Source organism: Bombina bombina, chromosome 5, assembly GCF_027579735.1.
Source record: "Bombina bombina isolate aBomBom1 chromosome 5, aBomBom1.pri, whole genome shotgun sequence".
NCBI lineage: Eukaryota > Metazoa > Chordata > Amphibia > Anura > Bombinatoridae > Bombina > Bombina bombina.
Genome location: NC_069503.1, coordinates 1084852145 through 1084866143, shown reverse-complemented (window position 1 = coordinate 1084866143; position 13999 = coordinate 1084852145). Strand labels below are relative to the sequence as shown.

Here is a 13999-nt window from a genome sequence, read left to right as displayed (position 1 = left end):
ATGTGGAAAAAACTAGGCCCCAATAAAGTTTTATCACCAAAGCATATATAAAAACGATTAAACATGCCAGCAAACGTTTTATATTGTAAATATCATAAGGGTATTACCCCTGGGAGTAAGCATGATACCAGTCGTTATTAAATCACTGTATTCAGGCTTAACTTACATTAATCCGGTATCAGCAGCATTTTCTAGTGTTTTCCATCTCTAGAAAAAATTATAACTGCACATACCTGATAGCAGAATAAACTGCACGCCATTCTCTCGCTGAAGTTACCTCATCTGTGTAATCCCCTCAGACATGTGTGAGAATAGCAATGGATCTTAGTTACAACCTGCTAAGATCATAGAAACCTCAGGCAGATTCTTCTTCTATTTACTGCCTGAGATAAAATAGCACAACTCTGGTACTATTTAAAAATAACAAACTTTTGATTGAAGAAAATAAACTAGCTATATTTAACCACTCTCTCCTACAACGTCCTTGCTTGTTGAGAGTTGCAAGAGAATGACTGGCTATGACAGTTAGGGGAGGAGCTATATTACAGCTCTGCTGTGGGTGTCCTCTTGCAACTTCCTGTTGGGAATGAGAATATCCCACAAGTAATGGATGATCCGTGGACTGGATACACCTTACAAGAGAAATATAGGTCAGTAGGTTTTAATTAATGTTTATTAACTTTAATATGTTAGTTGTTTAGCTTAAAAATTATAACAGAAAGTAATCCTTTAAAGTGATGGTAAATTTAGGATCAGTGCAAACAAGTGTTTAAACAAGCTTGTAAAATAAATAAGACTTTAATTCATCATTTCTATAGTTCGATACATTTTTTAAATGTTATCCATTGACAACTTTTTCAAATATACCCGCAGTCTTGCCGCATTTTATTTTCTGCTGTTTTCACCTTTGGCCAATGAAATCGTTCCCCACATGGCATTTAAGAAAATAAAAAAAAAAACATTGTTTTGTGATGCATATGCACTAATTTCCATCATATAGCCAGGTCCTCGCTGCTCGAGCACAAACCACACATGCGCACTGTGAGAAGGGATTCCAATCAAACATCATCAGTGATACAGAGTCCAATTAAATATTGCCATTTAATTTATCAAAATTAATATTTTTTTAAATTACCCAAAACATAGGTTTGTTCATGCAGGGGAATCACGCTCTCGCAAACATGATTCATTGTTTACATTGGAGCTGATTGCAGACATTTGCACAGGCATAGAAAGGAGAGCTTGGGAGAGTGCAATGCAGCCTACGTAGAGAGCGGGAGGAGCTGCTCTCTACATCACACATAGGAAAAATTAGGAAATCAAAGGTAAGTGGAGGAAGGACTTGTAATGATTAAGAAAGAACAATTTAAATTTTAGAACTTAGTGATGTAATAAAAAAAAAACAGAATTTATGTTTACCTGATAAATTACTTTCTCCAACGGTGTGTCCGGTCCACGGCGTCATCCTTACTTGTGGGATATTCTCTTCCCCAACAGGAAATGGCAAAGAGCCCAGCAAAGCTGGTCACATGATCCCTCCTAGGCTCCGCCTTCCCCAGTCATTCGACCGACGTAAAGGAGGAATATTTGCATAGGAGAAACCATATGATACCGTGGTGACTGTAGTTAAAGAAAATAAATTATCAGACCTGATTAAAAAACCAGGGCGGGCCGTGGACCGGACACACCGTTGGAGAAAGTAATTTATCAGGTAAACATAAATTCTGTTTTCTCCAACATAGGTGTGTCCGGTCCACGGCGTCATCCTTACTTGTGGGAACCAATACCAAAGCTTTAGGACACGGATGAAGGGAGGGAGCAAATCAGGTCACCTAGATGGAAGGCACCACGGCTTGCAAAACCTTTCTCCCAAAAATAGCCTCGGAAGAAGCAAAAGTATCAAACTTGTAAAATTTAGTAAAAGTGTGCAGTGAAGACCAAGTCGCTGCCTTACATATCTGATCAACAGAAGCCTCGTTCTTGAAGGCCCATGTGGAAGCCACAGCCCTAGTGGAATGAGCTGTGATTCTTTCAGGAGGCTGCCGTCCGGCAGTCTCATAAGCCAATCTGATGATGCTTTTAATCCAAAAAGAGAGAGAGGTAGAAGTTGCTTTTTGACCTCTCCTTTTACCAGAATAAACAACAAACAAGGAAGATGTTTGTCTAAAATCCTTAGTAGCATCTAAATAGAATTTTAGAGCACGAACAACATCCAAATTGTGCAACAAACGTTCCTTCTTTGAAACTGGATTCGGACACAAAGAAGGCACGACTATCTCCTGGTTAATGTTTTTGTTGGAAACAACTTTCGGAAGAAAACCAGGTTTAGTACGTAAAACCACCTTATCTGCATGGAACACCAGATAAGGAGGAGAACACTGCAGAGCAGATAATTCTGAAACTCTTCTAGCAGAAGAAATTGCAACCAAAAACAAAACTTTCCAAGATAATAACTTAATATCAACGGAATGTAAGGGTTCAAACGGAACCCCCTGAAGAACTGAAAGAACTAAATTGAGACTCCAAGGAGGAGTCAAAGGTTTGTAAACAGGCTTGATTCTAACCAGAGCCTGAACAAAGGCTTGAACATCTGGCACAGCTGCCAGCTTTTTGTGAAGTAACACAGACAAGGCAGAAATCTGTCCCTTCAAGGAACTTGCTGATAATCCTTTCTCCAAACCTTCTTGAAGAAAGGATAGAATCTTAGGAATTTTTACCTTGTCCCAAGGGAATCCTTTAGATTCACACCAACAGATATATATTTTCCATATTTTGTGGTAAATTTTTCTAGTTACAGGCTTTCTGGCCTGAACAAGAGTATCAATGACAGAATCTGAGAACCCTCGCTTTGATAAGATCAAGCGTTCAATCTCCAAGCAGTCAGTTGGAGTGAGACCAGATTCGGATGTTCGAACGGACCTTGAACAAGAAGGTCTCGTCTCAAAGGTAGCTTCCATGGTGGAGCCGATGACATATTCACCAGGTCTGCATACCAAGTCCTGCGTGGCCACGCAGGAGCTATCAAGATCACCGATGCCCTCTCCTGATTGATCCTGGCTACCAGCCTGGGGATGAGAGGAAACGGCGGGAATACATAAGCTAGTTTGAAGGTCCAAGGTGCTACTAGTGCATCTACTAGAGTCGCCTTGGGATCCCTGGATCTGGACCCGTAGCAAGGAACCTTGAAGTTCTGACGAGAGGCCATCAGATCCATGTCTGGAATGCCCCACAATTGAGTAATTTGGGCAAAGATTTCCGGATGGAGTTCCCACTCCCCCGGATGAAATGTCTGACGACTCAGAAAATCCGCTTCCCAATTTTCCATAAAAACTACAGTTAAACACTAAAAAACTCTAAGCCATCTCCGTGGAGATGTTGCCTGTACAACGGCAAAGAGAATGACTGGGGAAGGCGGAGCCTAGGAGGGATCATGTGACCAGCTTTGCTGGGCTCTTTGCCATTTCCTGTTGGGGAAGAGAATATCCCACAAGTAAGGATGACGCCGTGGACCGGACACACCTATGTTGGAGAAAAAAAAGAATACAGCGATTTGAATATATTTTATACACACTATCTACATATCTATTCTAAAACATTTACATTTACCATCACTTCAACTAGAGTATAAACTGTATAATTATATATTGAAAGTACTTTTTCAACTAATTTGTTTTGAACAATGCTGTGGCATAGTTGAGTATAACAAAAGGAACTTACTTTTTTTTTTTTTTAAATATTTATTTATAACCAATAATGTGTGACAAAAATAAGGTACAATTCGTTTTACCACGCAAGGCAAACATGCAGAACTTCTGCAGCATCAAAATTTTACAGTATGGTATGAACATATAATATCAAATTAAATATACCAAAAAGACAGGGAACTTACTTTAATATACCGAACTTCAACTGCAGACCATGCAATACCTTTGTCACTCCATATACATCAGCTAATAGACGATGAGTGGATACAATTTTTTTGGCATTTAAATAGGAGTAGTTTTCATTGATAAAGGACAGGCCACACATTCGCCCATTATTAAACCAATCCTTATCATAATGGCACTTTGCATTCCATCTCTGACCTACAAAGGCAAGTCAAAATCAGTCATTAATTATAAAATTGCTGTGTTTCAGCAACAATGAAAGATGTAAAATGTGGCATATTATTCCCTTTGCTGCCAAGACATTTTCACATCTCTTAGCTATAGTGGATTTCAGTTGTTTGGTCCTAATTGCATTTACACATAAAGTTAAACTTTTTTCCTGTGAGGTACCCATACAAATGATATCTAATTTTTTCAGCAAACCAAGAAGTGTTATAAAATAACTGTAGATATATTATAACATTTTTGGGTAATATTTAACGGTATACATAATGGCAGCTTGGGGGTCATTATTTCCTAAATATTTCAAATGAAAACCTTATTGTCCCAACGTTAGCATCAGTTCACCTTCCCAGGCATAAAATATCTAATAATAAAAATATTAGATATATTTAAAATTACACAAAATTCAGATTTTTCTAGATGGGTGGAAATTCACAAAACCGCATATTTTTTTACTACATTTTAGTCCATTTATTTTGATTCTTATTTTTTATCAGTTCAGACAAACATGGATCTACTGTATGAGTCCTGATATCAATTGGACAACATAATGAGTCTGGCAGTTACTGCCAGGTTATAATTATTACTATCATTTGAAAGAACAGGACTGCCTGCTGCTTGCAACTAAGGGGTATCAAGTTTTTCTATGCATTGTGGGGGCACAAGTAGGGTATATGCATCCCCCTTGATGTTGTTCCATATGGTTATATGGTTCTGTCAGGATTTATGGATACTACCATTGCCAGATCATGCTTTTGAAAGTAAGGTCTCTAATCCCACTGTAGTGCTTATTTTGGGGAGCTCAATCATTTTTTATAGCCCAGAACACCATAAAAGCCATTTAGAATCTGCGTAGGAAGGGGACAACCCAGGGTGACAACATATGTTTGTCATACAAAGTTCTGTATGGACCTGCACTCCTTCACAAAATATAGTTACCAAACTTATTATTCAATGGGTGCCAACTTAACAAGTCTTCGCCAGACCCCAAGATGAATGCAAAACAACAAAATGCAGTTGCACTCCAAAGTATAGGACAAAAGTCAGAACTTTTTTTTATGCTTATAGGGATATGAAACCCCAAGATTTTTCTTTCATGATTCAGATAGAGCAGGCAATTTTAAGCAACTTTCTAATTTACTCCAATTATCATTTTTTTCTTCATTCTCTTGGTATCTTTATTTGAAAAAGAAGGAATGTAAATTTAAGAGCCAGACAATTTTTGGTTCAGCACCGTGGGTACACACACATGTAGCCACCAAACAGCAAGTGCTACCCAGGTCTGAACCAAAAATAGTCCGGCTCCTAAGCTTACATTCCTGCTTTTAAAAATAAAGATACCAAGAGAACGAAGAAAATTCGATAATAGGAGTAAATTAGAAAGTTGCTTAAAATGGCATGCTCTATCTGAATCATGAAAGAAAAAAATTGGGTTTCATATCCCTTTAATCATGGCAACGTTTTGGGGCTCCCATCCCTTTGTCAAGCGAAAAAAAACTGCATAAAAAAACACACATTTAAATCCATACCCATAAAACAAGAGCCAATCCTTAGTGAACAAGTGTATACAAATCAGCATGGTTCTTAAAATGTAGAACAATGTTTAGTGTCTATACATCCAGATAGTCCTTAAAGCAGTATAAAAAAATATATATGTGCATTTAAAGCCTACCCATTAAATGGATAATTTATTTATATTAGAAACAAAGTAATTAATAAATATTCTGACTTAACAAATCATTTTAGAGCATTCAGTTACCTGGTGGGTCACTGCAAACATAGCAGGTGTATTGCTCAGGAATGCTATCTTCCAATAGGCCCATACAAACACTATGCTGCCAGCACAGGCATTCTTCACACTAAAGTAAAAATGAAGAAGGTTAGAACAACTTGTGTGTGCTCTCTGAACGACAATCCTAATGAGCACCCTTATAATTTATTTATTTTTTTTAATTATAAAGTCATAAAAAAGCTTTAAAAATCATAAAGACAGTATTAAATAATTTACGCATAAAGGGATAATAAACCCAAATCGTTTCTTTAATGATTCAGATAGAGCATGCAATTGTAAGCAACTTTCTAATTTACTCCTATTATTAATTTTTCTTCATTCTCTTGCTATTTTTATTTGAAAAGCAGGAATGTAAACCATAGGAGCCAGCCCATTTTAGGTTCAGCACCCTGGATAGAGCTTGCTTATTGGTGGCTACTTTTAGCCACCAATCAAGCAAGCGCCACCCAGATACTGAGCCAAAGATCGCTCGGTTCCTAAGCGTTACATTCCTGCTTTTCAAATAAAGATAGCAAGAGAATGAAGAAAAATTAATAATAGGAGTAAATTAGAAAGTTGATTAAAATTGCATGCTCTATCTGAATCATTAAAGAAAAAAAAATTGGGGTTAGTGTCCCTTTAACCCCTTAATGACTACAGCACTTTCCCATTTTCTGTCTGTTTGGGACCAAGGCTATTTTTACATTTTTGCAGCGTTTGTGTTTAGCTGTAATTTTCCCTCTTACTCATTTACTGTACCCAAACATATTATATACCGTTTTTCTCGCCATTAAATGGACTTTATAAAGATACCATTATTTTCATCATATCTTTTAATTTACTATAAAAAAAACATAATTTCTGTAAGAACTTACCTGATAAATTCCTTTCTTTCATATTAGCAAGAGTCCATGAGCTAGTGACGTATGGGATATACATTCCTACCAGGAGGGGCAAAGTTTCCCAAACCTCAAAATGCCTATAAATACACCCCTCACCACACCCACAAATCAGTTTAACGAATAGCCAAGAAGTGGGGTGATAAAAAAAGTGTGAAAGCATATAAAATAAGGAATTGGAATAGTTGTGCTTTATACAAAAAAATCATAACCACCACAAAAAGGGTGGGCCTCATGGACTCTTGCTAATATGAAAGAAATGAATTTATCAGGTAAGTTCTTACATAAATTATGTTTTCTTTCATGTAATTAGCAAGAGTCCATGAGCTAGTGACGTATGGGATAATGACTACCCAAGATGTGGATCTTTCCACGCAAGAGTCACTAGAGAGGGAGGGATAAAATAAAGACAGCCAATTCCTGCTGAAAATAATCCACACCCAAAATAAAGTTTAATGAAAACATAAGCAGAAGATTCAAACTGAAACCGCTGCCTGAAGTACTTTTCTACCAAAAACTGCTTCAGACGAAGAAAACACATCAAAATGGTAGAATTTAGTAAAAGTATGCAAAGAGGACCAAGTTGCTGCTTTGCAAATCTGATCAACCGAAGCCTCATTCCTAAACGCCCAGGAAGTAGAAACTGACCTAGTAGAATGAGCTGTAATCCTTTGAGGCGGAGTTTTACCCGACTCGACATAAGCATGGTGAATTAAGGATTTCAACCAAGATGCCAAAGAAATGGCAGAAGCTTTCTGACCTTTCCTAGAACCGGAAAAGATGACAAATAGACTAGAAGTCTTACGGAAAGACTTAGTAGCCTCAACATAATATTTCAAAGCTCTAACAACATCCAAAGAATGCAACGATTTCTCCTTAGAATTCTTAGGATTAGGACATAATGAAGGAACCACAATTTATCTACTAATGTTGTTGGAATTCACAACCTTAGGTAAAAATTCAAAAGAAGTTCGCAACACCGCCTTATCCTGATGAAAAATCAGAAAAGGAGACTCACAAGAAAGAGCAGATAATTCAGAGACTCTTCTGGCAGAAGAGATGGCCAAAAGGAACAAAACTTTCCAAGAAAGAAATTTAATGTCCAATGAATGCATGGGTTCAAAAGGAGGAGCTTGAAGAGCCCTCAGAACCAAATTCAAACTCCAAGGAGGAGAAATTGACTTAATGACAGGTTTTATACGAACCAAAGCTTGTACAAAACAATGAATATCAGGAAGATTAGCAATCTTTCTGTGAAAAAGAACAGAAAGAGCAGAGATTTGTCCTTTCAAGGAACTTGCGGACAAACCTTTATCTAAACCATCCTGAAGAAACTGTAAAATTCTCGGAAATCTAAAAGAATGCCAGGAAAAATGATGAGAAAGACACCAAGAAATATAAGTCTTCCAGACTCTATAATATCTCTCTCTAGATACAGATTTACGAGCCTGTAACATAGTATTAATCACAGAGTCAGAGAAACCTCTTTGACTAAGAATCAAGCGTTCAATCTCCATACCTTTAAATTTAAGGCTTTGAGATCCTGATGGAAGAAAGGACCTTGTGACAGAAGGTCTGGTCTTAACGGAAGAGTCCACGGCTGGCAAGAGGCCATCAGGACAAGATCCGCATACCAAAACCTGTGAGGCCATGCTGGAGCTACCAGCAGAACAAACGAGCATTCCTTCAGAATCTTGGAGATTACTCTTGGAAGAAGAACTAGAGGCGGAAAGATATAGGCAGGATGATACTCCCAAGGAAGTGATAATGCATCCACTGCCTCCGCCTGAGGATCCCGGGATCTGGACAGATACCTGGGAAGTTTCTTGTTTAGATGAGAAGCCATCAGATCTATTTCTGGGAGTTCCCACATTTGAACAATCTGAAGAAATACCTCTGGGTGAAGAGACCATTCGCCCGGATGCAACGTTTGGCGACTGAGATAATCCGCTTCCCAATTGTCTATACCTGGGATATGAACCGCAGAGATTAGACAGGAGCTGGATTCCGCCCAAACCAGAATTCGAGATACTTCTTTCATAGCCAGAGGACTGTGAGTCCCTCCTTGATGATTGATGTATGCCACAGTTGTGACATTGTCTGTCTGAAAACAAATGAACGACTCTCTCTTCAGAAGAGGCCAAGACTGAAGAGCTTTGAAAATTGCACAGAGTTCCAAAATATTGATCGGTAATCTCACCTCCTGAGATTCCCAAACCCCTTGTGCCGTCAGATACCCCCACACAGCTCCCCAACCTGTAAGACTTGCATCTGTTGAGATTATAGTCCAGGTCAGAAGAACAAAAGAAGCCCCCTGAATTAAACGATGGTGATCTGTCCACCACGTCAGAGAATGTCGGACAATCGGTTTTAAAGATATTAATTGAGATATCTTTGTGTAATCCCTGCACCATTGATTCTGCATACAGAGCTGAAGAGGTCGCATGTGAAAACGAGCAAAGGGGATCACGTCCGATGCAGCAGTCATAAGACCTAGAATTTCCATGCATAAGGCTACCGAAGGGAATGATTGTGACTGAAGGTTTCGACAAGCTGAAATCAATTTTAGACGTCTCTTGTCTGTCAAAGATAGAGTCATGGACACTGAATCTATCTGGAACCCTAAAAAGGTTACCCTTGTCTGAGGAATCAATGAACTTTTTAGTGAATTGATCCTCCAACCATGATCTTGAAGAAACAACACAAGTCGATTCGTATGAGATTCTGCTAAATGTGAAGACTGAGCAAGTACCAAGATATCGTCCAAATAAGGAAATACCACAATACCCTGTTCTCTGATTACAGACAGAAGGGCACCGAGAACCTTTGTAAAAATTCTTGGAGCTGTAGCTAGGCCAAATGGCAGAGCCACAAACTGGTAATGCTTGTCCAGGAAAGAGAATCTCAGGAACTGATAGTGAGCTGGATGAATCGGAATATGCAGATATGCATCCTGTAAATCTATTGTAGACATATAATGCCCTTGCTGAACAAAAGGCAATATAGTCCTTACAGTTACCATTTTGAATGTTGGTATCCTTACATAACGATTCAATATTTTTAGATCCAGAACTGGTCTGAAGGAATTCTCCTTCTTGGGTACAATGAAGAGATTCGAATAAAACCCCAGCCCCTGTTCCAAAACTGGAACTGGCATAATTACTCCAGCCAACTCTAGATCTGAAACACATTTCAGAAATGCTTGAGCTTTCACTGAGTTTACTGGGACACGGGAAAGAAAAAATCTCTTTGCAGGAGGTCTTATCTTGAAACCAATTCTGTACCCTTCTGAAACAATGTTCTGAATCCAAAGATTGTGAACAGAATTGATCCAAATTTCTTTGAAAAAACGTAATCTGCCCCCTACCAGCTGAGCTGGAATGAGGGCCGCACCTTCATGTGGACTTAGAAGCTGGCTTTGCTTTTCTAGAAGGCTTGGATTTATTCCAGACTGGAGATGGTTTCCAAACTGAAACTGCTCCTGAGGATGAAGGATCAGGATTTTGTTCTTTGTTGAAAAGAAAGGAACGAAAACTATTATTAGCCCTGTTTTTACCTTTAGATTTTTTATCCTGTGGTAAAAAAGTTCCTTTCCCACCAGTAACAGTTGAGATAATAGAATCCAACTGAGAACCAAATAATTTATTACCCTGGAAAGAAAGGGAAAGTAGAGTTGATTTAGAAGACATATCAGCATTCCAAGTTTTAAGCCATAAAGCTCTTCTAGCTAAAATAGCTAGAGACATAAACCTGACATCAACTCTGATAATATCAAAAATGGCATCACAGATAAATTATTAGCATGTTGAAGAAGAATAATAATATTATGAGAATCATGATCTGTTACTTGTTGCGCTAAAGTTTCCAACCAAAAAGTTGAAGCTGCAGCAACATCAGCCAATGATATAGCAGGTCTAAGAAGATTACCTGAACACAGATAAGCTTTTCTTAGAAAGGATTCAATTTTCCTATCTAAAGGATCCTTAAAGGAAGTACCATCTGACGTAGGAATAGTAGTACGTTTAGCAAGGGTAGAAATAGCCCCATCAACTTTAGGGATTTTGTCCCAAAACTCTAATCTGTCGGACGGTACAGGATATAATTGCTTAAAACGTTTAGAAGGAGTAAATGAATTACCCAAATTATTCCATTCTCTGGAAATTACTTCAGAAATAGCACCAGGAACAGGAAAAACTTCTGGAATAACCACAGGAGATCTAAAGACCTTGTCTAAACGTTTAGATTTAGTATCAAGAGGACCAGAATCCTCAATTTCTAATGCAATTAGGACTTCTTTAAGTAAAGAACGGATAAATTCCATTTTAAATAAATATGACGATTTATCAGCATCAACCTCTGAGACAGAATCCTCTGTATCAGAAGAATCATTAGAATCAGAATGATGATGTTCATTTAAAAATTCATCTGTATAAAGAGAAGTTTTAAAAGACTTTTTATGTTTACCAGAAGGAGGAATAACAGACATAGCCTTCTTAATGGATTCAGAAACAAAATCTCTTATGTTATCAGGAACACGCTGAACATTAGATGTTGATGGAACTGCAACAGGTAATGGTACTTTACTAAAGGAAATATTTTCTGCATTAACAAGTTTGTCATGACATTTAATACAAACAACAGCTGGAGGAACAACTACCAAAAGTTTACAGCAGATACACTTAGCTTTGGTAGTTCCAGCACCAGGCAGCGATTTTCCAGTAGTATCTTCTGACTCAGTTGCAACGTGGGACATCTTGCAATATGTAATAGAAAAAACAACATATAAAGCAAAATTGATCAAATTCCTTAAATGACAGTTTCAGGAATGGGAAAAAATGCCAGTGAACAAGCTTCTAGCAACCAGAAGCAACAAATAATGAGACTTAAATAAAGTGGAGACAAATTTGACGCCCACAATATTTGGCGCCTAAATGCTATTAGCGCCAAAAATTACGCCACATCCGGAACGCCGACATTCTTGGCGCGAAAAACGTCAAAAATGACGCAACTTCCGGCGACACGTATGACGCCGGAAATAGAAAAAAAAATTTCGCGCCAAGAAAGTCCGCGCCAAGAATGACGCAATAAAATGAAGCATTTTCAGCCCCCGCGAGCCTAACAGCCCACAGGGAAAAAAAACAAATTTTAAGGTAAGATAAAAATGATATATTCAAATGCATTATCCCAAATATGAAACTGACTGTCTGAAATAAGGAAATGTTGAACATCCTGAGTCAAGGCAAATAAATGTTTGAATACATATATTTAGAACTTTATAAAAAAGTGCCCAACCATAGCTTTAGAGTGTCACAGAAAATAAGACTTACTTACCCCAGGACACTCATCTACATGTTGTAGAAAGCCAAACCAATACTGAAACGAGAATCAGCAGAGGTAATGGTATATATAAGAGTATATCATCGATCTGAAAAGGGAGGTAAGAGATGAATCTCTACGACCGATAACAGAGAACCCATGAAATAGACCCCGTAGAAGGAGATCATTGAATTCAAACAGGCAATACTCTCCTCACATCCCTCTGACATTCACTGCACGCTGAGAGGAAAACCGGGCTCCAACCTGCTGCGGAGCGCATATCAACGTAGAATCTAGCACAAACTTACTTCACCACCTCCATAGGAGGCAAAGTTTGTAAAACTGATTTGTGGGTGGGGTGAGGGGTGTATTTATAGGCATTTTGAGGTTTGGGAAACTTTGCCCCTCCTGGTAGGAATGTATATCCCATACGTCACTAGCTCATGGACTCTTGCTAATTACATGAAAGAAATTATAAAATATGAGGAAAAAATTGAAAAAAACACACCTTTTCTAACTTTGTCCCCCAAAATCTGTTACACATCTACAAGCACCAAACAAAACCCATGCTAAATAGTTTCTAAATTTTGTTCTGAGTTTAGAAATACCCAATGTTTACATGTTCTTTGCTTTTTTTGCAAGTTATAGGGCCATAAATACAAGTAGCCCTTTGCTATTTTCAAACCACTTTTTTTTTTCAAAATTAGCGCTAGTTACATTGGAACACTGATATCTTTCAGGAATCCCTGAATATCCCTTGACATGTATATATATATATATATATATATTTAGAAGACATCCCAAAGTATTGATCTAGGCCCATTTTGGTATATTTCATGCCACCATTTCACTTCCAAATGCGATCAAATACAAAAAATCATTCACTTTTTCACAAACTTTCGGTTTCTCACTGAAATTGTTTACAAACAGCTTGTGCAATTATGGCATAAATGGTTGTAAATTCTTCTCTGGGATCCCCTTTGTTCAGAAATAGCAGACATATATGACTTTGGCTTTGCTTTTTGGTAATTAGAAGGCCGCTAAATTCCGCTGCGCACCACACGTGTATTATGCCCAGCAGTGCAGGGATTAATTAGGGAGCTTGTAGAGTTAATTTTAGCTTTAGTGTAGTGTATTAGAAAACCCAAAGTATTGATCTAGGCCCATTTTGATATATTTCATGCCACCATTTCACCGCCAAATGCGATCAAATAAAAAAAAAAGTTCCCTTTTTCACAAACTTTAGGTTTCTCACTAAAATTATGTACAAACAGCTTGTGCAATTATGGCACAAATGATTGTAAATGCTTCTCTGGGATCCCCTTTGTTCAGAAATAGCAGACATATATGGCTTTGGCGTTGCTTTTTGGTAATTAGAAGGCAGCTAAATGCTGCTGTGCATCACATGTGTATTATGGCTAGCAGTGAAGGGGTTAATTAGGTAGCTTGTAGGGCTAAGTTTAGCTTTAGTGTAGATATCAGCCTCCCACCTGAAACCTCAGACCCCCTGATCCCTCCCAAACAGCTCTCTTCCCTCCCCCACCCCACAATTGTCCCCGCCATCTTAAGTACTGACAGAAAGTCTCCAGTACTAAAATAAATAATAATATTTGGGGGTTTTTGTGTGTGTTTTTTTTTAAAGCATATTTACATATGCTGCTGTGTAGGATCCCCCCCTTAGCCCCCAACCTCACTGATCCCCCACCAAACAGTTCTCTAACCCTCCCACTCTACCTTCATGGGCGCCATCTTGGGTACTGCCAGCTGTTTAGAAAAAAATTGTGCTTTTTTTTCTTCCCTTTTCTGTAGTGTAGCTTACCCCCCCAAAGACCAACCCCCCCACCCCTCCCAGATCCCTTAGATTGTTTTTAAATAGCCTCTTTCTCCCACTTATATTATCCTTT

General features: G+C 38.2%; 1 protein-coding gene across 4 annotated transcripts in view; it reads right to left on the bottom strand.

Moving 5' to 3' along the window:
- The window catches only part of PHF20L1 (PHD finger protein 20 like 1), a 584626-nt gene that overhangs the window by 146834 nt on the left and 423793 nt on the right, over window positions 1-13999 (bottom strand). For all 4 annotated transcript variants that reach the window (XM_053715368.1, XM_053715369.1, XM_053715370.1 and 1 more), the window contains 2 exons: window positions 5869-5968; window positions 3890-4085 (listed from right to left, as the gene is read on the bottom strand). In XM_053715368.1, the coding sequence (XP_053571343.1) occupies window positions 3890-4085; window positions 5869-5968 (296 nt within the window). The remainder of the gene's footprint in view (window positions 1-3889; window positions 4086-5868; window positions 5969-13999) is intronic.